Genomic DNA, 26,113 nt, shown 5'->3' on the forward strand with positions numbered 1-26,113 from the left:
TCCATAAATTTAACGTGCGTAGGCTGAAGTTAAAGCAGGCACGATCCATATGAGAGTTGTGGAACGGGGCTTTGTATCGGAACCCTTTAGGTATAATTCGATTGCTTTTGCATCTGTGGGCGAAGCGTAAATGTTGCCTGTAGCGAGCTATTGAGAGGAAGCACTTTTGCAACTGTGCACAATCGTTGTAGGTATTATGGCCATAAAGTGATCGAATAGTGACAAATGGGCCTGGAGTACTGGGGTCCATAGTTTAACAGATATTTATTTAAAGTATACCCAGTATAAAATAAAATAAAATAAAATAAAATATTTCCAGAAGCTTTCGGAACTCGTGTCCCTTTCTCAACTGACAGAATTTTTTGAATACATTACAAACAAAGTGTGGCACGTTACTCATTCGTCATTGTTGTAGCACGGACGTGTGCTGCCTTGCGCCAGTGATCATCCATCAATAAAACGGTTGTCTCCAGGATTGGATGTATACGCATGCCTTTCTGGCGATTTAATGCCTTAGGGTTGTTCATTATGTTTAGTGACTCTAGCCATAGGCGGTGGCGAAAGTGTCGCGCGTGGTCCACTATCTCAAAGTCGCGCTTGGGGTCAAGATCGTGGTTGGTAGCCCAAAAATGTTCTGCAAGCGCGGACTGGTCAGTTTCGGCAAGCCGGATTGCTCTGTCGTGTTCCGTGAGGCGATCCTGGAGACGTCTCGATGTCTCACCTACGTAGCAACTGTTACAGGCCCTACAGGTGATACGGTACACTACATTGCTGCGTAAGACAGGTGTGACCGGGGTCTTCACAATGGAGACAAGTGAACGTAGGTTCCTACCTGGTAATTGTACACATTTTATGTTGTAACAGTTGCTACGTAGGTGAGACATCGAGACGTCTCCAGGATCGCCTCACGGAACACGACAGAGCAATCCGGCTTGCCGAAACTGACCAGTCCGCGCTTGCAGAACATTTTTGGGCTACCAACCACGATCTTGACCCCAAGCGCGACTTTGAGATAGTGGACCAAGCGCGACACTTTCGCCACCGCCTATGGCTAGAGTCACTAAACATAATGAACAACCCTAAGGCATTAAATCGCCAGAAAGGCATGCGTATACATCCAATCCTGGAGACAACCGTTTTATTGATGGATGATCACTGGCGCAAGGCAGCACACGTCCGTGCTACAACAATGACGAATGAGTAACGTGCCACACTTTGTTTGTAATGTATTCAAAATTCTGTCAGTTGAGAAAGGGACACGAGTTCCGAAAGCTTCTGGAAATATTTTATTTTATTTTATTTTATACTGGGTATACTTTAAATAAATATCTGTTAAACTATGGACCCCAGTACTCCAGGCCCATTTGTCACTAAACACAGAGTTATAGTAGATTCTTAAACATCTTCTAGAAAGACCCCACTCAGTTCTAGAAACTCTGACAAGAGCGCCGGTGAAATTTCTGATCTTAATTCGCAGATTGGATAAATGAGGGAGAAAGTTTAACTTGCTGTCAATAGTTATTCCCAGAAGTTTAATTTCCGTTATTAGAGGTATTTGTCTGTTGTTTATTTTAACTCTTGGCGGTCGACGAACATCCAATTTAGAGCCAAGGATCATAATTTTTGTCTTGGTAGAACTAATTTTTAGCTTATTTTCAACTGTCCATTGTTGAAGATCAGATAGAACTTTCTCAGCGGATATTTCAATAGAAGACCTTGAATTTGGGAAAGATGGGAAGCGATATGTCAGAAGACTAAAATCGGAGGCATATCATCCTGACTGAATAACACCGACTGTAAAGTTCCACGCCGACGCCGATCAGTGGTCTGGGTATGCATAAGAAGGAAAGGGGTTGGACGAATTAAGTTTATTAACGGAACGGTGAATGCAGAAACGTACACTGCTATCTTGGAGGAGTGCCTGAAACTCATTGGGGATCACAACACAGACGTCCAAAACTGCATTTTTCAACAGGATTCAGCAGCTTGCCACACAGCAAAATTGGTAAGTTTTATGCTATTTAGATTTAATGATGGCTTTGTCTTCTTGTCTACAAGGAATCAAACATACACCAATGTTTTCCCTCAAGGTGCAGTCATACCTCAGAAATTCTGGCATTACAACGTTGGAATGGCCCGGCAACAGTGCAGATTTGAACCCTATTGAAAATTGCTGGTACATAATGTCGTCTAAAATTGCTCAGAAGCTAACAAATAAGATTCAGCTGCAGGAGAGCACAGCACAGGTGTGGTACCACGAAATTGGGCAACCGTATATCCAGAAGTTGATTAACTCTATGCAAAATCGTTGCAAAGTTGTAATTGCAGCTCGAGGAGGAACAACAAAATACTGAGGCCTTAATTTGACTTACAGTAGATAATACTATTACGTTAACTTGTAATTTCAATTTGTACACATAAATGCAATAAAATGTGTTTGGTTGCCATGACTGCCATGTGCATGATTTCTCATATTTCCATTAATTACGCATTTTACCCTTTGGGAAGATATTTATGGCAATTAGGTATATCAGGTGGAGTCTTTTTATTGGATTTCATTCACAAAGATATATATCCAATTTAACAAATGCATTTCGAACATTTCTGCAACTCACAATGCAGCGCAAAACACATTATTTGTAAAATCCACAAGTGATGCAGATTTTTATTTCCCGCACTGTATATTTTAAAAGGATTCCATTTAATATAAAATTTCTCTTGCATTTTCTGAACAATTTTTGGCAGATATCTTTGGATGTTTTTGCCTGGATTTTAAATACAATGGGCTTCTATTCAAATTATACTGTGAGAGTTGTTACTAAGGATATTATTAAAATATTTAAATATTAAATGTGTATTTTACAGTCGGAAAAAAAACGAGGAAGGCAATCAAAATATGTAAGACCGACCTAAATGCAATAAAATCAACCAAAAGTAACCTATGTAGCTAGGATTAATTTCTTTTATCTATTTTAACTATTTCTCCTACCCCTCATTATACAAAGATTTCAGGGTGGTAACAAAGGAACTAGATGCAAAAAAAAAAAAAAAATAATAATAATAATAATTCTAATACCATATACTTGGATTTCAGGAAGGCTTTTGATACTATTGCACATAAAAGACTGTTGTACAAATTCAAGGAGTGTGGTATTACGGTTAAGTTGCTGCTATGGATAAAGGGATGGTTGAGTGGGAGAAGACAGAGTTACAATCAAGAGACATTGCTCTTCATGGATTAATGTTATCAGTGGGGTCCCCCAAAGTTCGATGAGGGCCCATTGTTGTTTTCTATATTTATTAATGATATTGATGAAGGTGTTTAAGGCTTAATGTCTAAGTTTAAAGATGATGCAAAGGTTGGCAGGGCGGCTAATGACAGTAATCAGGGTTATGCTACTGCAACAAGGTAACAAAAGGCAACAAGGTAACAAAACTCCATGCGAGGAGCCTAATATGTCGGTTCCTACTGAACCTGCCTCGGTCCCTCTGTCGCGAAGACTTGAGGAGATATATAATATTTCAGCTGTCCAGACCCGAGAGAGAATTTGTTTCCAGAGTAGGACCAGCAACAAAAGTGGAAAGTATCAGGGCACTCTTTGCCCAAGAACATGGGATCAACTTAGACGCAAAAGCGATCAAAACCAGACACCCGACCTATTCTTCCTTTATCATCTCCTGCCCTGCGAATGCAAAGCATATCGTCTTGGATTCTAGCTGCTGGCCGGTAGGCACCCTTATAAAGCCGTTCCAAGAGAGGAGCAGATCGATCGCTTATAGCGGATCCAGGCGAGATAAACAGCCATAGCTACAAAAGGATGACTTGCTACCAGGTTCACACGAAGGAGAGATTCTTTGGTTTATGAAGAATGTTCGCAGCCTAAAAAACAAGCTTCATTGTCTCCAGACTCTCCTATTGCTTAATGAGTTTGATATCATCTGCCTTACAGAAACATGGTTAGCGGCAGATAGGCAGCTTGATCTTACCCATTTTAACACCCCTTACAAACACATTGGAAATCACAGAATTAACGGGCGAGGCGGAGGTGTTGAAATCCTGTTCAACGATCGCTTCCGGCCAATAAGGACACGAGTGAGCCAGTCTAACAACTTTGAGGCAGTCTCCCTGACGCTGAGGAGTCCTTTTCTTCAAATCCAATGCTGCCTGGTTTACCTTCCTCCGGACCACAATGATGACTCTAGAGCGGAGCTGCTCACGTGGTTAGCAACCAACTTAATGCCTAAAATTCCAACTGTTGTAGCAGGTGACTTTAACTTGCCACTGCCCAGGCATGGGAATGCTCTTGAGGGCCTTCAGGCCACTCTCCGGGCCTTTAACCTTACACGGTTAGTGACGCAACCAACTAGAGCGTGTCAAGCACTGGACCTAATCTTCCACAACTTAAAAGATATCAAACTCCTACCTGGCAACTTTCGATTCCAATCTGATCACTCGCCAATTACATGTAAACTATCCTTACAGAACAATTCCCTTGGGTTACCTGACGAGTACTCTGCTGAATTACCTAGGATAGCCTTCTCTACCAAATATCTGAAGCCAGAGATCATTCTCCAATGCTTGATTGGGTTTGACTGGGGGCGTCTCTATTCTGAGCCGTTGGAGGATGCCTTTATGCTCTTGTCGGAACAACTGAAGTTAATTGCACTACATGGTGCAGCCAGAATCACCAGGAGTGGTAACAGGTCGAATCGGGGTTTCAATAAGGAAACTAAGATGGCTTTCATCAAGAAGCAGAAGGCCTACCGGAAATGGCAGAAAACTCAACTTCCCTCAGACCATTCCATCTTTAAGAAAGAAAGAGCTTGCTTCTTGAAAAAAAAAAAAGGCTGGTCCTTAACCAAGCTGTTCTCAATAGGTTGAAGAGTGGTGGAAGGATCCTTTCGAATCATCATCATCACCTAGCCATTGACAAAAAGCTTGTCCAGGAATGGGCACAGTTCAGTTTACAGCAGGCAGATTTTCCTGACTCTGATTCCTTTCTCTCGCAGGAGAACTGGTTACCTAGGGCACACTTGTCTGAAATAGAAATAACTAGAGAGACCCTAATTGATGTCATCAATAAACTACCCAACAAAGCCACTGTAGGTCCGGATGGTTTCCCACTTTTTATTATCAAAATTTGCAGCCCATATATAGTCGACCTTCTCCTTCACCTTTTCAGACAAATCCTGCAATCTGGAATAGTTCCTTCAATTTGGAAAACTTACCATGTTAAGCCCATTCCAAAGATCAAGAAACCCAAATCTCCTAAAGACCTGAGACCAATATCCATCAGCTGTTCCTTACTCAAAATTTTCGAAAAAGTAATTCAGCCAACAATTGCCCAGCATTGCTTTGCACACAGGCCCGAGTACCTCCATACCGTTCTACAAAGGAGATCGACAACTACCAATCTTCTTGATACCCTCTTCAGAATTCAGCACACCCTTAACAACAAATCACAGATTGATATCATATTCCTCGACATAAAATCGGCTTATGACAGAATACCCCTCCCAGCTCTTTTTACCATTCTGAAACACTACTTCGGCCTGGCGGAAACCTTACTTCAAATTTTGAAGTCTATTTTACTTCCTAGACATCTGTCTGTGACCCACAATGACTTTCAAGAAACTATTGACGTCTCAAGAGGCATTCCACAAGGAAGTGTACTGTCAGCTATACTGTTTGCAGCAGGTTTGGAGCCTTTCCTTGCTCAGAATCCGAACTTTGTTTCCTATGCCGACGATCTGAAGTTCTACGTGAGCTCAGATCATAATCATCAGATTCATGATATCAACCAGCAAGCTTCTAGGCAGATATTGAGCTTGGAAAGTTATCTTGCCACAATAGGGCTGCATCTGAGCCCTTCCAAATCAGCACAACTGACAATAACCAAGAAGAGAGCCAAAAATGATATCCAAATCTTTGTGAGTGGGGAACCGGTGCAAAAGGTGACCTCTCATACTGATCTTGGCCTCACCTGGGACGTTGGGCTCACATTTCAGCCTCACTTTGCCAGGATGAGGCAGAAGACGTACGCTGCTCTTTGGGCAGTGCGGCAAGAGCTCGTTGGTGTGCATCAGCCAGCGCTGCTTGTTCGGCACATCCTGAGGTGTATTACGCCGATTCCTCTCTATGCTTCGGAAATTTGGTCATCTGCCCCTGCCTCATACCTTCAGAAGTATCTTAGTTTAGAGTACTGGTTGCTTAGATGGATGAACAGGATGGTAGGCCACCCCCTAACTATCTCCAGATCTATCCTACAAGCAAATCTAGGCACCACTCCTTGGAGACATATCATCATGACAAAAAATGTTCTCACGCTTGCACGGCTTATAACGAGGCGAATTGATGCTCCATCAGTATCCGCATTAATCTCTGGCCCGAGGAGGGCAAGAGGGAAGCACCCCGACTCCTGTCTCCCTCTACGTCTTACTCTGTCAAACATCGATTCCCTGAGGAACATGTTTCCAGCCAATTGTCTTCGGATCTTCAATAAATTTAGGATCCACCCTGATAGGTTCTGTGAAGACAAGCCCTACAGGAAGGAAATCCTCAAGAACTGTTACCAGATTATGAACTTATAATACTCCCCTTCTCCTGGACAGACTTTTTATTTTTTTTTTTATTTTTAACTTGCCTATTTGTATATGGCAAAGACTTTCTGTTTTCATGTAATCATGTATATTACTGTATATTTTGTACATTATTGTTTATTTAACCCTGTAAAAGTCTCGGGTCGAGCACGAATGTACCCTTGTTTATTGTACATTGTGTTCCTCGCACCTTAGTCTGTATTCACACCCTTCTGGCACAGAGCCGTCCCGGGGTGACCCAAGGTTTCTTGGGAAATAAACTGATTTTAATAATAAAAAATAACAAGATCTAGACAAATTGAGCAGATGGGTTGAGAAGTGGCAACTGAAGTTTAATATTGACAAATGAAAGATACTTCATATGGGGAGCAGCAATCCTAAATAACAAACCAACTGAGTTTTCCGAACTCAGGTTAGTGGAGAATGAAAAACATTTGAGGGGTAATCATGCATTCGCACATGAAGTTCTCTGAGCAGTGCAGACGGGCTGCTAGGGCAACTCATGGGGTTGTGTCAATGATATACTGGAATTTTGTTAGCAGGGATAAGATATTTATCCCATTGTACACGACAATGGTTAGGCCACATCTTGAGCACTACATACAGATCTGGAGGCCTCATTTTAGGAATGACATGGATCTCCTGGAACAGGAGCAAAGAAAAGCAACGAGATTAGTGAGAAGAACAAAAGGGTAGTCTAACCAGGAAAGAATTCAGTTTTGCAAATTGCAGCATCTGGAAACCAGGTGCTTGTGAAGAGATCTCATTGAAGTGTTTAGGGATTTGAATGGAGTAAGCTCGATACTGATGGAATCCATTTCCTCTTGCTCAGACTATACACATTACGGGCTATAAATTCAAATTGAGGAAGGATGGTTGAAGGATAGATGTGCGGAAATTTGCCTTCAGCGCTATTGAGTGGTTGATTGTTGGAACAAACTACCATCTGTTGTTGTGGAAGTGGATAGTTTTGTCTAGTTCTTCCTTGAATTTATTCAAGAAAGATCTAGGCAAACTGTTAAAGAGTTTGGACAGGTGATATAGGAAGTGTTGTTGTCTCTGTTTTTTTTTTTTTTTTTTTTTTCTTGTTGATGCTGCATAAACTTGATTTCTTGTATCATTTATCACTTAGTATTAATACTAATTCCTAGTTAGTAATAAATAATTTCTTATTCGCAGAGCCGAAGTTGCTCAACATCTCGTATATTTCTTTACTGTTTATTAGAAAATTGATGAATCGAGAAAAATCAAATAGTTTAAAATTTATAAGTAAACATAACGGAAATTTCATGAAGTTGTCTTTCTAACATAGGCCTAAAGTTACAATGAAACACTGAGCTTCGTATTTTATTCCCAACAACCAGTCTCCATAATAAGGTCACGATCAGACATTTAAACACTACTCCCAAAAGTATCCAGTTACTCATTTATTGTTGTGCACTGATGAAGAAGAAACCTCGTACTCTTTTCGGCATGGCATTTAACCAGCTGTTTAGGAACAAAGATAAATGATTTTAGAGTGGAAAAGTAATGTTCGTGAAACATTACTTTTCCACTCTCATGCTCAGACTATACACATTTCGGATTCAGATCTGGATGGAGGGGCAAAGCGAGTTGTTCGGCTTTCTTTTACATATTTAACAAATTTGAAAAAATTGTAAACGTTGGCATAAGAAACGTTCATAATGCAATCGTATTCTGTGCTTTGCTATTTGATATATTATTAACATCGGGAAACTGCAGAAACCGGTTTGTCTCGCTACTGCACAATTACATTGTCCACGAACAAAACATTTGGAGGATAAAGATATAAAATTTGACACAAAGCCAAGAATAAATATATGCTTGTAAAATTCCATAAATGCAAAAGAGTAAGTTACCATAATATCATGTCAACCATTTTAATATGATATAGCTAAATATAAATAAATAAAGTACACTTTATTTATTCCCTTATACTTTTGCCTATCAAAAGTATTCAGACATTCACGTTTGGAAAAGAGTTTTAATGAACAAATTAATAAGGTGTGGACCACCTTTGAATCGAGTAACATCAATCCTCATGGAACACTTTCGACTACTTCCTTATAGCAGATGGCCTAGTGACTAGGCTATCTATAAAAGAAGACGGCACTGGCAGCGCTCTGATCCACCGTTCCACTAACCCAAAAGTTATTGGATTCAGAGCTGCACTTAGGGAGGGGCAAAGCGAGTTGTTCGACTTTCTTTTCCTTAAACTAGGTTTTTACACTTATCTGTGTAAAGTGTGTTTGGGGTCAAACGGCAAGAGGGGTTTCTCCCATCTCCACGTAGTTTACATTGTCCTGTGATACAGTACTGTAAAGGCCAGAGATTTAAAAGTGTATGGATATTGCAGTGTGTAATGTCATGTACTGCTGTTCTACTGGCCATTTAGCCGCCAGATCTCTGCTGAGGCCCGACGTTGCCCGCACTTCGCTCCATGGAGGCAGACCAGGTACCCAGTAGTTTGTATTTTACTCTGGCAGGTCCTGCCACCTAGTTTCCTCAGATTTCAGTGGCTAGGACCGAAAAAAAAATTGATCGTGTGGGGGGTAGCACTAGGATTTGAGAGGCAGAAAATCGTTTGTGGGCGAATGTAATTTGGCTGTAATTAAATTTGGATGTGTGGGGCTTTCGCTTACGTGCAGGTAGATTCGGTGGGGGGAAGACTGAAGGCTGGTGGGTGATAGACAAAAGAATGAAGTCGATAGGGAGGGTGACTCCAAGATTCGGTGGGGCATGCCCATGCCGCACCAGAAGGAAAAGTGTGGGTGGCGAAGAGGTAGAAGGACCATCAACTCCTCCCCACACCAAGGAAAGGGAAGAAAAAGTGAGCCAGGCAAGGGCGCCGGCTCAGATCGTCAATAAGGCTAGTGTGCAGAGAGGCCCTGCAGTTTCTTCAGTCGGTGGAATGTCATTTCTGGGACATTGTCCAGTCCGAGGTTTCCAAAAGTCCAATTTATTTTGTAGCCATTCATGGGTTAGGGTCCCGTCCGAAGTTATTTAGTCCAGTCAGTTGGGTGTGCATTTGTGATTTTATTTTGGTTCTTCTGCTAGGAGACCGGGTCCCTGCAGATTTGATTTGTTCTGCTGCTCCTTAGTGGTGTCAAATTGATTTTCAGATTATGGGCAGCTTTGATGGGTACTTGCATTCTCTTCATTGCGTTGGTAGTGGCTGGAGGAAGGTCCGTCTTCTGCTGAAGAGGTCCTGAGTGAATTTTGTTAGCGCTTTGTAGCTGTCTTCTTCTTCCAGGAGAGGTGTTTCTGATTTTGCATTGTGAATCGAGTTTCAGTGATCAGCCGGCAGCGTAGATCTTCATAAAGGTGGCAGTGATACCAAGAGGTGTTCCCATGTTTCTGTTTGGCCGCAGTGGCAGAGGGTATTATCACTGAGTTGGAAGCCTGATAACTTGTGCTGAATGCACTGAGTCCGGTGAGCAGGTATGTGACCAGGAGTCCTGGAGAGAGGGTATTTTGGATACACTGTCTAAACTGTCGGCACAAATTACCGGGCGATTTCACCTTTGACTGAGTTTTCCCAGCGAGTTTGCCAGGTCTGTTGGAGATGCAGTGTGAGTCGCTTCTTTTCCATTTTGGGTCATTGGCTAAATCAATCGTGTAGTTCAGGCAGGTGGACGTTTTTCCTTTGGTGAAGTGGTGGAGTCCGCGACGAACGATCTCCAGGTCTAGAGGGGAGGGCCCCCATAAGGACCTGCGGCGCGTGAGTAGTACTGACCGTCCTGCAGGCTCTGGAGATCGTTAGCAGGGTATATCTTTATATATCGTCTCGAGTTTTCTTCTCTTGACCGCGGTGGTCGCTTTGTGGTACCAGACCCCAGAGACGTATGAAATGGCTGGCAGGAATATTGTCGTGTAGAAGAGGACGAGAGTTCTTCTTCTCAAGCCCCAGTCCTTACGGGTGACTCTTTCAAAGAATGCAGAATAGTTTCTGATTTTATTCCTGATGTATGTAAGATGTGGTGTGAAGGATAGATTCCTATCGAAAACGACTCCCAGATGTTTTAATTCCGTTGCGAGTTTGACGGTTTTTCCCTGGACTTTGATTTGGAGAGGTCTCCTAATATCTACAGTCCCCCCCTAAGTAGGACTGACCATGTCTTGATTGGAGAAATTGTGAGGTTGTTGTTGACAGCCCAGTCTTGCAGGATAGTGACCGCTCTATTTGCGCAGTTCTCTAATTGTGCTCGGGTATCCTCAGCAAGCATCAAAATTAGATCGTCTGCATATGTCTGGGATGTGACGTTCCCAAGGTTGATATTTAGGAAGCCGTCTAGGACGACATTAGTATTAGTATTAGTATTAGTAACGGCCGTATGGTGCAAGAAAGCCTATGGCTTATGCTGCACCAGCCAAAAAAAAAAAAAAAAAAAAAAAAATCCGAACAAAACAAATCTAAACATTTCCCCCCCCGTAACTTGAATTTATGTCCCCTAGTTCTAGCATCATTTATAATCTTGAAAATTTTGTCCTCATTCATTTTACTGATGCCTCTCAGAGCCTTAAACACCTCAATCAAATCTCCTCTAAGGTGTCTAGTTTCCAAACTCTGCAACCCACATATTCGAAGTCTTTCTTCATAAGGACGCCCTTTTGCCGATCTCACCAGGCGAGTTACCCTTCTTTGCACCCTTTCAAGAAGCCCGATGTCTTTCTTTAGGTGCGGTCTCCATACCTGAACACAGTATTCCAAGTGTGGTCTAACATAAGCCTTATATAATGGGATTATCACGTCCCTATCTCTACTTGCAAAAGTTCGATAGATCATCGATAGGACACCATGGGCCTTCCTTGCAACCTGTTTTACAATGCTCAGAGAATTTCATGTCTGACCGTATCGTAACACCCAAGTCCCTTTCCTCCAGTACTGGGTTTAGTTGAACTCCACCGAGTGAATAAGTTATTTTGGGATTACTGTTTCCCAGGTGTAATACCTTACACTTTGTTGGATTAAAGCACAGCTGCCATTTTTCTGACCATTCTTGAAGTCTATCTAGGTCTCTCTGAAGAAGCTCAGCTTGACAGTGATCATTAACTACTCTACCAATTTTAACATCATCTGCAAATTTAGACATCACGCCCTCTATCCCTTCATCAATGTCGTTTATGAAAATTAAAAACAACAGTGGTCCTAATACTGATCCTTGGGGAACCCCACTTCTTACATCAACCCAATCTGAGGAATAGCCATTTATCACAACCCTCTGCCTCCTACCCTGAAGCCATCTTTCTATCCATCTAAGGATTTTCCCAGTGATTCCAACCTGTTCCAGCTTATAAAGCAACCGCTCATGTGGGACTGAGTCAAAAGCTTTGCTGAAATCTAAATAAACAATGTCGAAATTATTCCCTAAATCCAGCTCGTGAGTGACCCTTTCGAAATAGCGAACCAGATTTGTTAAACATGATTTTCCCTTTACAAAACCATGCTGAGTATCCTTGAGAATTTCAATTCGATCCAAATGATCCTGAATTCCACCCTTGATCATTGCCTCCATGATTTTCCCTACTACTGAAGTCAGACTGACAGGTCGATAATTTCCCACTTCACTTTTAGAGCCACCCTTATGTATGGGAGATACAGTTGCACTTTTCCAATCCAAGGGAATCTCCCGAGAGTCTAGTGATGCTCGCATAACCAGCCTCAGTGGTTCAATGCACTCGCTTGCCGCCTCTCTCAAGATTATAGGGTATATTCCATCAACTCCAGGAGCCTTACTGGTCTGTAGGCTTGAAAGTTTTTTCATTAAATAATCTTGCGAAATTTCAATATCATTAATTACACATTTTTTAATTTCGCTCCCACAATTTCCCATTGCCACAAAAGGCTTTTCATTTCACATTCCAAAGAAGAGGGCCCAGAACGGAACCCTGTACGCATCCTCTGTGTATCGATCGTGATACGGAACATTATGGAGTAGTGACTGTGACTGACCTGTCTGAGAGGTATGCACTGATGCATTTGTATAGATTCGCTGGCGGGTCAGTCTTCCGAAGCCTGCCGAGGACGCTTGACCACCAGACGCTTGACCACCGGGGTGTTTGACAGCCCTTTGCCGGGCTGTCAAACACCCCGGCAAAATCTATCGCGATGACGAGGAAGTACTTTCAGTTGGTTGTGGTTGCGGCGTTAACAATATTTTCTAATGCATCTACGGCGGAGTGTCCTTTTCTGAACCCGAACTGATTTCAGGATTGAAGTCCTTCGTTTGAGTAGTTGGTTTCTATCCGGTTTTGCAGAAGGTGTTCCATCAGTTTGCTTAGTATGGACAATAAGGCTATGGGTCTGTAGGACTCAGGAAGGTCCTGCCGCTTTTTTGGATTTTTGAGGATGAGCCGAAGCTTTGCCGTTTTCCAGGTGTGTGGGAAATAGCCTTCTTTTAGGCACTGGTTAAATAAGTTTAGTATTTTTTCTGGGACAGTCTCAACTGCCTTTTTTACGATTTCCGGTTCTAGTAAGTCTGCGCCTGGTGATTTCCTGTTTCTTAGTTTGGCGGCTGCAATGTCCAGTTCGATCCTGTTGAAGGGATCCTCCTCGGTTGTTGTGTGGGTACTATTTCTTAGGCAGAGCGATGTTTGTTCTGGGGTGGTTGGGTCCAGGTGTTTCTGGAACATGGCATCTAGGATATTATTGATGGATTCCTGCCACATTTTGGTGTACTCCCCTTGTGGCTTCTTGGCCTCTGGGGAGTTTATTTGTGGTTACTCTATAGACCACTCCCCAGGGGTTGTCGTTTCCAACTGTGGTTACGAGGTGCTCCCAGGACCGTTGCTTTCGTTCACGGATCTTTACTGTATATTGATTCCTAGCTGCGGTACTGTTGTCGTAGTGCCTCCACCTCTGCTGCAGACCAGCTACGCCTGGCACGTTGAAAATTTTTTTCGGCAGGTGTTTACCACCCGTCTGAGTTATTGTTATTCTGGAGACCACCAAAGAACAGCTCCCGGAGTAGATTTTTTCCGCTTTATGGAATTGTTTGCTGCATCTGTGATGAGCTCGACAATTTTAACTTGGTGTCTATCTGGGTTTAGTTCTTCTGTGTCAAGTGCTTGAGCAGCCGTACGTAATGACTCCTGGAAGAGAGGCCAGTCTGCCTTCTCAACAGCATACCTGTGTTGCATTTGTCTATGTACCGTTTGTCTATTTAGAGTCCGGTTTAGTTGAAAGGTAACTGTTCGGTGATCGGATAGGGTTCAGTCTTCCATGACAGTCCAGAATGGATCGTGGTCCGCTGGAGATCTGGTGGCCAAAGTAACATCAATCGTAGCCTCCCACATCATGTTTGAAAATGTTGGTAGGTTGATGGTTTGTTAAGATGGTTTGTTAAGGATCATGTAGCAACTGTTTGCCAGATACTCCTTAAGGCGTTGTCCGTTAACCGCGCCCCGTCACTCTGGGGTTACACTGTTTGCTGTAAGGGATGGAGCAGTATCGTGCTGAAACATGGAGAAGCCAGGATCCATTTTCATGGAACTGCAAAAGTGCGAGTGCCATGGAACGCCCGTGGGGGTAGTACAGTTAGTATAATCACCGTCCTCCCAACTCAGGGTGGAAAAGATCTGAGATCGAATCATCCTGTCAATGACGCAAGGAATTTTTATGGATCTTTTTCACAACGTGGCTGATTAATTGCAGACAGACCATAGAATACACGCAATTCAAAGAATTATTATATACGGCGCAATATGGCCTAAGTTGCTGATGCTCATAAAACCATACAATAACAACAACACCGCGAAATCGTCCAAGATGTCACTGCACGATTCACTGATAGTTTTTTAGCACAACAACCAACGGCCCAAAACTCAAGATCAACCGTCTAATTTGAAGACCGTGTAATGATAAGGATCTGTATTCCCTGTTTCATGGTCTAAGAACAATGTCGTTTTTAATGGCTATGCACCTTTGAAAACGTTTGTGTTCTTTGGTGTGATATAGGGAGTTGCGAGCAGCAGTTCTGCAATCAATATCCATGCGGTGCAATTCCCTACGGACCGTGACTGCACTCACATGCTATTGGAGTCATCTGGAGCTCCAACAAAACATTTTCTAGGAGGGCGATTCTTATTCCTCATTTATTATTCTTATTATTTTATTTTTGCCTATTTAACGGTTGTGCATACCTACATTGCTAAATGCAAGCAAATGATGCTCTGCAAAAACTGCTACATTGGACGAAGCTACACTTGCTCAAACTAGCACCCGACAAGACAAAATCGGTGCTGCTAAAAGGTACGCTAGACTTAAGGAGACCACCACAAAATTAAGATTGAGAACAAAACAGTTAAGCTGTGCGAACAGATTAAATGCCTAGGAATAATCCTGGACAGAAAATTAAATTTCAAGCCACACCTAGAATATATTAAACAAAAGATAAGAAGATACGCAGCCCTGTCGCTAGAGTCACTCGCAGGGACTGGGGACTCAGCCGTACTACCCTATCCCTCTATTACAAAGCTCTCTTCATCCCTGCCATCACGTATAGCTCCCCTGTCTGGTACGTGAGGGCGGGACTAGAAGTGAATAAACGGATCCTCGAAACCATTCAGAGGACCATCCTCCTTACCATGACGAGAGCAACTAGCACGGCTGCCCTCCAAGTCCTGGCAGGGGTTCACCCCCTGGACCTCGAAGCTACCCGCTGCGGTCTGCTCTACCATCTTGCCAGAAACACATTGGCTACAATGTATGACCTTACCACTGACATCACTATTGATTTCAACTGTGAGAAGAGAAGAATCACCGACCACCTCGTCCAGATTTGGCAGAGGAGATGGAGTGACTCAGAAAAAGACGCAGAGACTAGAAGATTCCTGCCCACTGTCACCAAGCTGTACCCTAAGGCGCCAGCGTGGTTTCACCCCGGTCGAAATACCACCTTCCTCCTTACAGGACACGGCCCGTTTAAAGCTAAGCTTCACCAACTTGGTATCATAGATAACGCGGACTGTCCCTGTGGCAACCCGGAGTCCTGGACACTTGATACTTGAGCCTTAATGTTTGAATGCGATCTGTATGACGTCCTACGACTACGCCTAATAACGGCAATCCAATATATACCAGACAACCAAGAACCCAGACTGTTAGACACTCAACAGATCTACAAGGCACTCAGTTAATATGCCCAGGATCTATTTTCCAGAAGGAAATCAATGATGGCAATACACCAAAGGCAACCCGACTAGAAGGACTGCAAAACTCAAACAAGTACGTGATATACAAAAAAACTCACCATACCACAGAAAGACAAGACTTTAGGATGATTTGGATGGCCTGCTGGTGACCAAAAACCGCACTCCCTTGTGCGGCCTTGTTTTTTCCTATTTCCCCCGGGGGGGGAGTATTTGCTCTTCTTCCCCCCATATTTTTACTCTGGTGGGGAATGGGGATGCCCCACTGAAAATGGGGGGTCACCTTCTTATCCGACCCCTTTCCTCCTATTTCATCCCCCCCGTCTTCACCCTCCCCTCCCATCACTTTCTGTTGTACAGCGACTGCCCCACATGTCCAAATTTAAATCACATCAAATTTTGCCCGACCTTTTAGGCTCTCTAGAAATAGTTCTTTCAGCGTAAAACCCCACGCAGCACTTTCTAAATGCAATTTTACCTAAATCAACCGCAATCTCTCCAACCTTTATTTTAGGTCCTAGTCATCGAATCCCAGGAAAGTAAGTGGTATGACCTGCCAGAGTATAATTAGTCTCTTGGTACACCCGGCCGGCGTCCCTGTCGCTATGTATGGTAACGCTGGGTCCCACTTGGGGCCCGGCGGCCAACAGGCCGGATGAACAATGGGCACAACAAACTACATACCACATGACCCATACATTATTTTTAAACCTTTCGCATAGACAGGGTACTGTCACTCGATACATAGAACATACGCGGAGATGGGAGAAATCCCCGGAGCCGTGTGACCCTCAACATACCTATATCTACCTACATTGCTTTCGTTCTTCCAAATATTCACTGCATCGGCTACGGATGACATTGCCGAATTCAAAGGTTTGAATGCCGCACACAGTTACAAATTGGGTGCTGTGGTAGCCGACGATTTTTTTAAAACCGCAAAAGCCTTGCTGCGACTCACTCTGCTTGTTTCTAATATCTCTGCTATTGTCTGCACGTTTTACAATCTGTTTTTGCTTTTCATATATCTTTTGTACCACTCTGTACATCTAGAGGGTCTAAATACTTTTGGTATTACATTTTTAACACAGGACACAAAATAAAGAAATAAAATGTGTCAATGAGATTTTTGGACTTGGCCACTTTCCACAAATGATATTTTGGAGACTATCGTCTTTTAGCCTCGACTGTGTTTTTGATTTTACTTATTACATTTTGGACGACAGCAACTGCTCATAATTACAGGTACTCTACTTCAATTAGACATTTTATTTACGGTTTTTATTTATTTACGGATAAATAAAATCCATGATTCAGGGAAAGATTTACTTTCTGATAAAAATCTTCCTTTCAGCAGATTTCCCATTCTACGTTTGAATTCTTCACAGCCTTCATTTCAGGTGTCGAAATTGCATGAAAAATCCGCAGGCAAATTTTTTTTTAAAGATTTTCCTACGTCCCATAATGGTCAAATCCGGCAGTAGCTAAAATCACTGATTTTATTTGTTTGAACAGTAATATGTAATGAACTACTCTACTGGATCAAAAAATAAATATATTAATTATCACAATTAATATAAATAAAAACTGTGAACCACGAGTAATTAAGATTACATTCATCATCATCAGCCATTTTCAATCCACTGCAGGATGAAGGCCTCTCCAGCAACTTTCCAGTTCCTTCTGTTTTTAGCACTGGCCATCCATTTACTACCCAAAAACTCATGAATTTCATCTATCCATCTCCGCCTTTGTCTTCCAGGTTTTCTTCTAGCTCCTCTTGGGTACCATTCTGTTATTTTCTTACTACATCTGTCATCATGTCTTCGAACTATGTGTCCTGCCCAAGACCATTTTAGTTCTTTAGTTTTGATAAGAATGTCCTTTACTTGAGTTTGTTGCCTAATCCATGTGTTTCTCTTCTTATCTAACAGTCTGATTCCCAATATAATTCGTTCCATTCTTCGCTGTGTAGTTCTCAGCTTCTCTTCCATTCTTTTGGTGAGTGCCCAAGTCTCACTTCCATAAGTCATGGTGGGGAGTATACATTGATTCATTATTTTACGTTTCAGACAAACTGGGATATTGCTCTTCAGTATGTGACTATATTTCCTGAAATTTATTCCAAATCCAAAATTTATTCTTCTCTTGACTTCCAGCCATTTATCATTATTACTGCTAATAACTTGTCCCAGATAAGTATATGACTCCACCTTTTCAATTACTGTTCCTTCAATCATTATTTCCCTTTCTGTGGCATACTTGTTCATCATTACTTTTGTTTTAGCCATGTTCATCTTTAGTCCAAAATCCTTACTAACTGTGCATAACTGATTAAGATTTTCCTCTAATTCTTTGGGATCATGGCTTATAACCACAATGTCATCTACAAATCGTAAATGGTTTAGGTACTCTCCGTTCACATTGACTCCTTTCTGCGATCAACCTAATCTTCCGAAAGCTTCCTCAAGGGCAGCAGTAAACAGCTTCGGAGATACTGTGTCTCCTTGTCGAACTCCTTTCTCGATTTTATATTTGCTACTGTCTTTGTCTAGTCTAATAAAGGAGGTAGCACTCTAAGATTACATTAATCATTCTTAATTAATTATCAATTGGTAATTAATGATTATTAATTAATTGATTAATTAATAGATTTAATTTATATTAATTGATTAATAGAGATGAAGTGTAATTTATTGATAAAAATTAAATATAATTAATGAGCATAAGTTAAAAGTAGTTAATTAAAATGATATACGAAAAGCGTCATAGAGCGTAGGTTGTTTGAAGAAGCCATTAGAATATAAGTTAGCCCTAAACATTTTAATTCTGCTTGTTCCATTGGTTATTAACTGAAGAAATACTTGAGTATACGTTGCAACTTAAATGAAAATTTTCTCTTCATCGTATACTACAGCTTGTTTTGCTACACAAAAATAGAGAATTTAAATTTCATTTTATGAAATGCAAATTAGTGCAAATTTTTATTAAATCTTTAAAGCAGTTATATTAATAAAAAAAGTTATTTCCAGAAGCCTCGAAACACCTTTTGTAATTCATGATAGTAATAAATATAGATGGTACTAAAACCGCGATAAATGTCACTTGGTTGTTGGATATCATAAAATATTTCCATTTTTTTGAGCTTTGCTAAGTTCAACTATTTCGAGGATAAACAATTTTGATCTAATTCAAATTTAGATAAATCATAATTTGTGACGGGGAGGGAGCCATAATAGGTCCACTCTCCGCATGAAGTAATACTCACTCCATAATTTGAGTTAATACCTTTTTTTAGGACTCATGGTTTAGGACTCTTCATTAAGTCCCTACACATGCGTATCGGCTCGGACTTACCAATATAAAGCTCATGGGTATGTACCTGTGTAGTAGCACTATGTTAAAAGCCAGTATAAGTTGCAAATAAGAACATACACATTTATAGCATGGCATAGTGGTTGGATATCACATCAGAATACCACAAACTTCAAGTCGATGAACCATTAAGAGGGTAGTCTGTGTAAGTTGTCTGCGGAAACAGGTTAAGTTATGAGTGTATAACTGAGGTTATGTGGCATCAGTACAGTATATTGTGTCTATAACTGCATGTATTTTTTCGTCGGTTTGCTGGACGAAAAAACTTGGGATAAAAAAAAAAAAAAAACGTGCAAACTTCGTCCGAGACCGATTAACTCAGCCACGTTGTTAAAATGCCAATGAAAATTCCTCGCGCCATTTACGGATTAAACCCAGGCTCTATATTCCGAGGAGAAGAAGTCGGAGGAGAATGATTATAACCACTGTATCACCTGCGAGGTAAACATCAGGTAGCAGGATCAAAAGGCCACAGAAACATGCATGAATTCAATGGTAGGAACCGTGCATAAGCCTAACGTCACATTCGATAATGTAAAACGATGTTTGGAGCGTTGTTCCCGACATTCATGCTTGAGGTTGTTTTAGAAGGCTTGGTCTTGGACGCAGTAATGTTTGAACACATTATGCCCATGACTTGGGCGTTTTGGACAATTACACGCTATCTACACTCTGGCAGTAGTAAAGTGTAAAGTGTGTTTAGGGTCAAACGGCACCAGGAGTTTCCCCCATCTCCGCGTAGTTTTCATACTCTGGCATCAGCACGACAATGCTCCATGCAACGCAGCGAACCCTCGTGGGTTAGTTATTTGGTTTTTAGGAGCATTAGCAACTAAGGCCATATTGCTCCATAATCCTCCGTATTTGGTGGTGACGGGCTCGAACCCCGGTCTAATCAAGAAGCATGTGCTACGCACTGCTGCTCCTTCCCACCTGGCTACGGAGGCGCCACCCTCGTGGGTAGCACAGTTGGTTAGATCGCCGTCCTCCCCACACCGGGTGGGAAAGACCTGAGTTCCAGTCCCGACGATGACGGGAGGAATTTACGGGCCTTTTTTCACAACGTGGCTGAGTTAGTTGGTCTTAGGAGAAGATAGCATGGTTTTTCTTCCGGAAACTCGGGTTTTTTGTCCAACAAAAACAGAAAATCTACCTCAGAAAACACAATTTAGAGACAGTATACACGCAGAAATAGGGCCTTAGTCGCCAATGCTCCTAAAAATCTACAACAGCCACGCAGCAACGGCCATAGAGACGTCGAAAAACGTTGGAGTATTCATCTCAGACCTCAACTCCATTGTAAACCTGTTGTGAGAATTGGTGTTGTGAGAATTTAGATTACAATCAAAACACCCTTCTTCCAAACCGGCTCTGGCAGATATTTTACAGGAGTAAGAGACAAATTTGGCCGATACTTACTATACAAATGTAGACAGTACACCCAACAGAGATAAAGCTGTCTAAAGGTAAAAGGTGGCTCTGCTATGTTTAGACTTTTGAGTAAAAAGTCGTTTTTTGCAAGTGTGTGTGTGTGTGAATACTTTTGGTCATATAGTGTACATCTACTTGCATAACATAACGGAACGTTTTTTATGAATTATTTTAATCTGAATAGTAGGTTATTTTACCATAGATATAATGATTTCGGTACCCCATAACTAAGGCCTTAAGAGGTTATGCTTAAATCCACCACTGGGTAGGGGGGAGTATGCTAGTTTGCGCCCTTATTCTTGGTGGTGACGCTACCGATTCCTATGTCCTCATTTTATTGCTGTTTTAGGAGCATTAGCGACTTTTGAGTAAAAAGTCATTTTTTGCAAGCAAGTTCCTGCGTGTGCCATATTGCTCTGTATATACTGTCTATAAACTGCGTGTGTTCTGTAGTCGATTTTCTGTTTGCTGGATGAAAATTTTCTGTTTGCTGGACTCCGGGAGGAAAAACCATGCTACTTTAGGATGTGACCGACTAACTCAGCCACGTTGTGTAAAAGGCCCATAAAAATTCCTCTCGTGATCGACGGAACTCGAACTTTTCCACCCGGTGTGGGAAGGACGGCGATTCTACCAACTGCGCTACCCAGGAGGGCGTCCTCGTTTTAATCAAAAACCTAAACACCTAACTGAAACCATATCTCCTATTATCTCATTTATGACTAACCCTAACTACTCATTCTACATCTAAATCCTAATCTTAAAGCTAATGAAATCTTAATTTCAACAGCAGTTTTAAATTTTAACTTTATGCTACTGCTAGTTTAAACAAAGCAATAAAAGCAGAAAATGAATGAATTGTCTTCAATCCGTAATTGCGTCTTCTAATAACTGTGACAAAAGTTAAAACAAAATGATTGATATGACGTCACTTGTTTGCGTGCAGCCATTTCAAACACATTTAAATGTCTGGAAGGTTTCCAAAGGAAAGCGGAAAAACATGACAAAAGAATGCCAAAATCAAATCCATCTTTGTCAAATATAAACTAACTGGTCACTAAGATATTTTATACATTCTGAATTTGCACTAAGTGAAATTTTAATGCGAATTACTTGCTTTGGGGGGCATGGAGGGTAACAAATATTTTCCTGATGATAGGATCAAAAAAACAAAAAAAAATTAAAAAAGATAGGGTAGAAATTATACCCTACAAAAAAATAAAAAAAGGGAAAAGTTAAAGAAAAGAAAAAGGGAAAAAAAATTATTAGTACCGGTAACCCAGCAAAACGTACACCGAAAAACACGAACTGCGCTTTTATTATTTCTGTACGCGAATGAGTCATTTCCGGTATAGTAACTGGCATTTCCTTTCTGTCATTATTAAGCTAATCAACGTATGGTCCAATTATTTTGCTGTGCTGAGTACAGATGCACCAGGAAGTCGTTGAAGTAGGGTAGATGGTGTAATAGTCATCTTATAAAATAGGTACTGGTGAGGGAAAAATCTGTGAATGAAGAATGCAGAATTTAAAAAAATAAAAACTTGAATAAGTCGCAGTGTTCAGCCTATTCTACTTTACACTATATTTACTTTAAAGTGTCTTTCTGTTTTGTTTTTTGTTGCATTCTCTACCCCCCCCCCCCTCCCAATTGCTCGCCAACAGTAAACCTAAAGGGAATTATCTGATGAAATTTTATACTGGTTCTGTATAATGAATAAAAGCAGGCATCGGCTGAAACGGCTCGGTAACCACATTTGTCGAACCGAGAGTAACAACACCCAAGTGTGGCCTTTCCCCACATCACTGAATATGTGGAACTCAGGTAATCCCCGTTCCTCTTTTTTTTTTTTTTTTTAGGGGGGAGGGGATAAACTATGTGGAGAGGGGAAGTAAAGCGGAGCTTCCTGAAGAGAAACGCAAAGGAATTTCAGTAACGATAACTCCAAGGAAACCCAACCTCCAGTAGACACAAGTTCACCTCTGAGAGAGAGAGAGAGAGAGAGAGAGAGAGAGAGAGAGAGAGAGAGATGCTGGCCCTGCTTCTTCCAAAGCGAGGAGAATCCCTGCTTACAATTGGGTATAAATAGATATAGGTAACTCTCCTAGTAGGAAACCCATCAAATAATATCTACACAGCATGCTGAAAAACTGAAATATGGCTGACACTATTTTTTAAAGAAGGTTTTAAAAAATCCTAATTTAGGTCTTCTTTATTATTGTGCCGATAAGTAATTTATATAGCTCCAAAAATTGCAATTACATAACTATTTCACCATTGTCATATTCTTAATATGACAATGGTGAAATATGATGAAATTTTTGTAAATAATATCGGATTCTATGATGTTAATTAAATTATTAAATATATTTAGCAATTAAATAAAATTTGTAATTACTGAATAATGTTATTCATTTTACTTTATACTGTATGTTAATCCATAAAAATAGGGGGGGAAATGCAAAGAACATAATAACGTTAACGGAACTTACGTCACACATGACGTGACAGAGAGCTTCATAAACAAACAACAAATTGTAAACAGGATATTTTACGAAAATATGGAAAATTACATGTGATACAGTTGTATTCATTAATACAGCAAAAATATATTTAAATAATGGATACATTTTATCAATGATGAAAAAATATTACAAAGTAGTTTTTAGATGATATAATAAAACTATTTTCTGTTCTAATTAATATAAATTCTATGAATTTATATTAATTAGAACAGAATATTTCATTGAAATTCAGAAATCATAGGCTCTCAAATGAAAATAACATTTAAAAATTTATATATTAAAAGGAAATTTTTTGGAAATAAATAAAAAGCATGAATTACAGATAAACAAAAAAACTTTATCTGAAATTCATTATTAATCAAATACTGCATTTTAAAAGAAACTGTGCTTGGAGTTTCATTATTTTCCCAACCCTCAAAAAAATTAAACGATATTTTAAGTTATAATTTGTTTTCAAATTTCTCAAAAACTTCAAAATAAATTCGTATTTTCGTGTATTCTTTTTCAGCTCAGCTGGCATTAAAATGGAAACAAATTTTCAAGTTCCACATAACATCTAAGGGAAAGCCTGTCTAAAAACAGAAAATTCGATGAAGGCGTCAACTACCAATAGTTACAAGAAACAACAATTCTGAAGTTGTATTTCGTCTTTTAATCCTTGAAACGTAATTTCGTATCTTCTAATTCGGCTTCTTCAAAAGTCAAAGGTCACTAAGTTAATATGGACCTAGCACGGATTAAACTTATCCATCTGAGAAAGTACTAAGCATCGGAACCCGCGGTTACATAACTTAATCTTACCTGCACAAGTGTGCCGATGTCTCCACTGCAATTTATAGTTTACAGGTACGTTGTAATCCTGAAGGTAGATATGACGCCATACGATGATGCCGTCACACTAACCCATACACCGATTTCCCGTTCGCGTGAGTGTCTCTATGGTTACCTAAGGTAGAAGTCAGGTATGCAATACTCACCCGAGACACGCGAAGAGGCTGGCCGGTGTCCTTGCCACCCTGTATACGGAATCCCCAGGGTGGCCCCCCAACGAGGGTGACAAAATAGACGCCGGACATGTCGTCCAGTAAGAAGGGATCTCAGATGGAGAGCTACGAGGGTCACTCTACGGGTTGTAGGCTGGCATCATCGCCACACTCGTGGACCAGCTCTACGCTGTCACATGGCAAGGGGGAAGTCAAGTCTCCGCCCTCGATGCACGACGCAATGCGTTTAACGGTACTGCCGCATCACTAGATGCCGTTCGCCGTGATTTAGACTGCTGTCATACGAAAGATATCCTCTTACACCACATGCCAACGCGCACACCACCCCACTGGAGAAACGGGAGTTCTACTGTGAGCAATCCCCGACCTTATACGATTGAAGTTAATTATGGCTACAACAGCGATACACATCTCATCCACAAGATGTTTGAGTTTTGAAGAAACCAAGGCGCCATCTAGGGAGATCAAAATTAATTTTCACGTGGAAATATTTTCTCATTTATTTTTAAACGGCGATTTTTGTTACAAAAACATCGTCCCTGAATGAGTTTCCATTGTTTTATCAATCTCATAAAATATTTTGTAGAAATTTATCTGATTTGTGGTTGCTTAAAGTAACCGAAACAGGTCAGTAAATAAGAAAGAAATCTATCACTGTCAGATGTAGGCTAATTGGTCACCCATATATACGAAACGAAATTTTAATGCAAGTTGCATATAGGTACAGGTTTAAAATAAAATAAAATAATAGGACAGGGACAGAAAATTAAACCAGAACAAATACTAATGAATATTGAATTAAAGAAAATTAATAGAAAATTAAGCTACTACTTAAAAAGTGTTTAAAAAAAACACATACCTGATGGAGATTATCTCCAAGTGCAAGTTTAAGTATGAATACAGCATTTTATAAGTTATTTATTAAATTATGATATTATCATAATAATTCACTGATAAATTATTAACTGTCTAAGTTCAAACTTTAGGGAACATCGCCAAGTGCAGCATGGGAAATTATCTTCAGAGATTAAGTGCTATTTTCTTCACATTTCTACTTATCTAAAGTCTACACAGCTATAAATTGGAAACATCCACAACTTGAACTTTGCCCGTTCATAATATCATCAACTTCTGTTTCAATATTCACACTCTAACAATGGCTAAAAATATTTTTTTTAATGGAGAGGGGGGGGGGGGCATCTCGTATATTAAGTTACGCAAGTATTCTGGATTGATTTTGCTAATATAAAAAATGCAGAACAAAATGTGTCCCTTAAGAATATGAACTAATTAACAGATAATTAGTGATTCAGTGAAGAAATTAATCTTATTTTCTACAATTTACTATGCATTGCCTTGAGGTTATAATTTAGTTATTTGACCTCCCAACATGACTAAATCAGTACAGAAGCAAAACCGAATTGTATTAATGTTGCCATATAAGCCACGAAAAGCAAGAGTTAAATTAAAAAGCCTTTCCGCAGTACATGCTGGGTCAGGGACGATCTTTCACAATTCAGTCCCCCTTCTAAACTAGGTTGCCGGATCTTAAAAACAAAAATATAGGTTTAGAAGCAGGGCTGTCTGTTTTAAAAATCACAAAACAGGCTTGAAAAGCGATAAAATATTATACTAAAAAGGAAAGAATATTAAGTTTTATTATTCTATTAATATAGATATGCAATATCTATATTAATTAGCAGCAGATTTTGTATTTTTTATGTAAAGGATTCAGAACGTCGTTATGATGGTGCTATTCAAAATTTAAATAACGTTATTAATTTATCATAGATTTTTGTTATTCCTTGTCTAAAATTGAACTTAAATATAGAAAAATAGGGCTTAAAACAGATAATACATATACTTTTCAAAATGTGCACAATTTATAAATTTACAGTCGCTATCCTTCCACGAGTGTGTAATATCCACACTCTGGAAAAAGCCAGTCTGGAAAATTTATGGGCTCTTTTCACACTGTAGTTGAAATACAGATCGTTGGAAGAGGA

The 26,113-nt window shown here is 40.4% G+C and overlaps 1 protein-coding gene across 2 annotated transcripts in view; it reads right to left on the minus strand.

The window, feature by feature from the left end:
* LOC150083714 (uncharacterized) overlaps positions 1-24,443 on the minus strand; it is a 448,219-nt gene extending 423,776 nt beyond the window's left edge. Inside the window, exon 1 of one of the 2 annotated variants that reach the window (XM_090378147.1) lies at positions 24,081-24,443. In XM_090378147.1, coding sequence (XP_090234273.1) covers positions 24,081-24,179 — 99 coding nt within the window. In that variant the 5' untranslated portion in view covers positions 24,180-24,443. Of the gene's footprint in view, positions 1-23,904; positions 23,977-24,080 lie in introns of those variants that run through there. The other variant, XM_090378155.1, reaches the window with a different exon arrangement.
* Between the last annotated feature and the right edge of the window lie 1,670 nt (positions 24,444-26,113).

This window comes from Mastigoproctus giganteus, chromosome 7 (genome assembly GCF_048544385.1).
Source record: "Mastigoproctus giganteus isolate SK-2022 chromosome 7, ASM4854438v1, whole genome shotgun sequence".
Taxonomy (NCBI): domain Eukaryota; kingdom Metazoa; phylum Arthropoda; class Arachnida; order Uropygi; family Thelyphonidae; genus Mastigoproctus; species Mastigoproctus giganteus.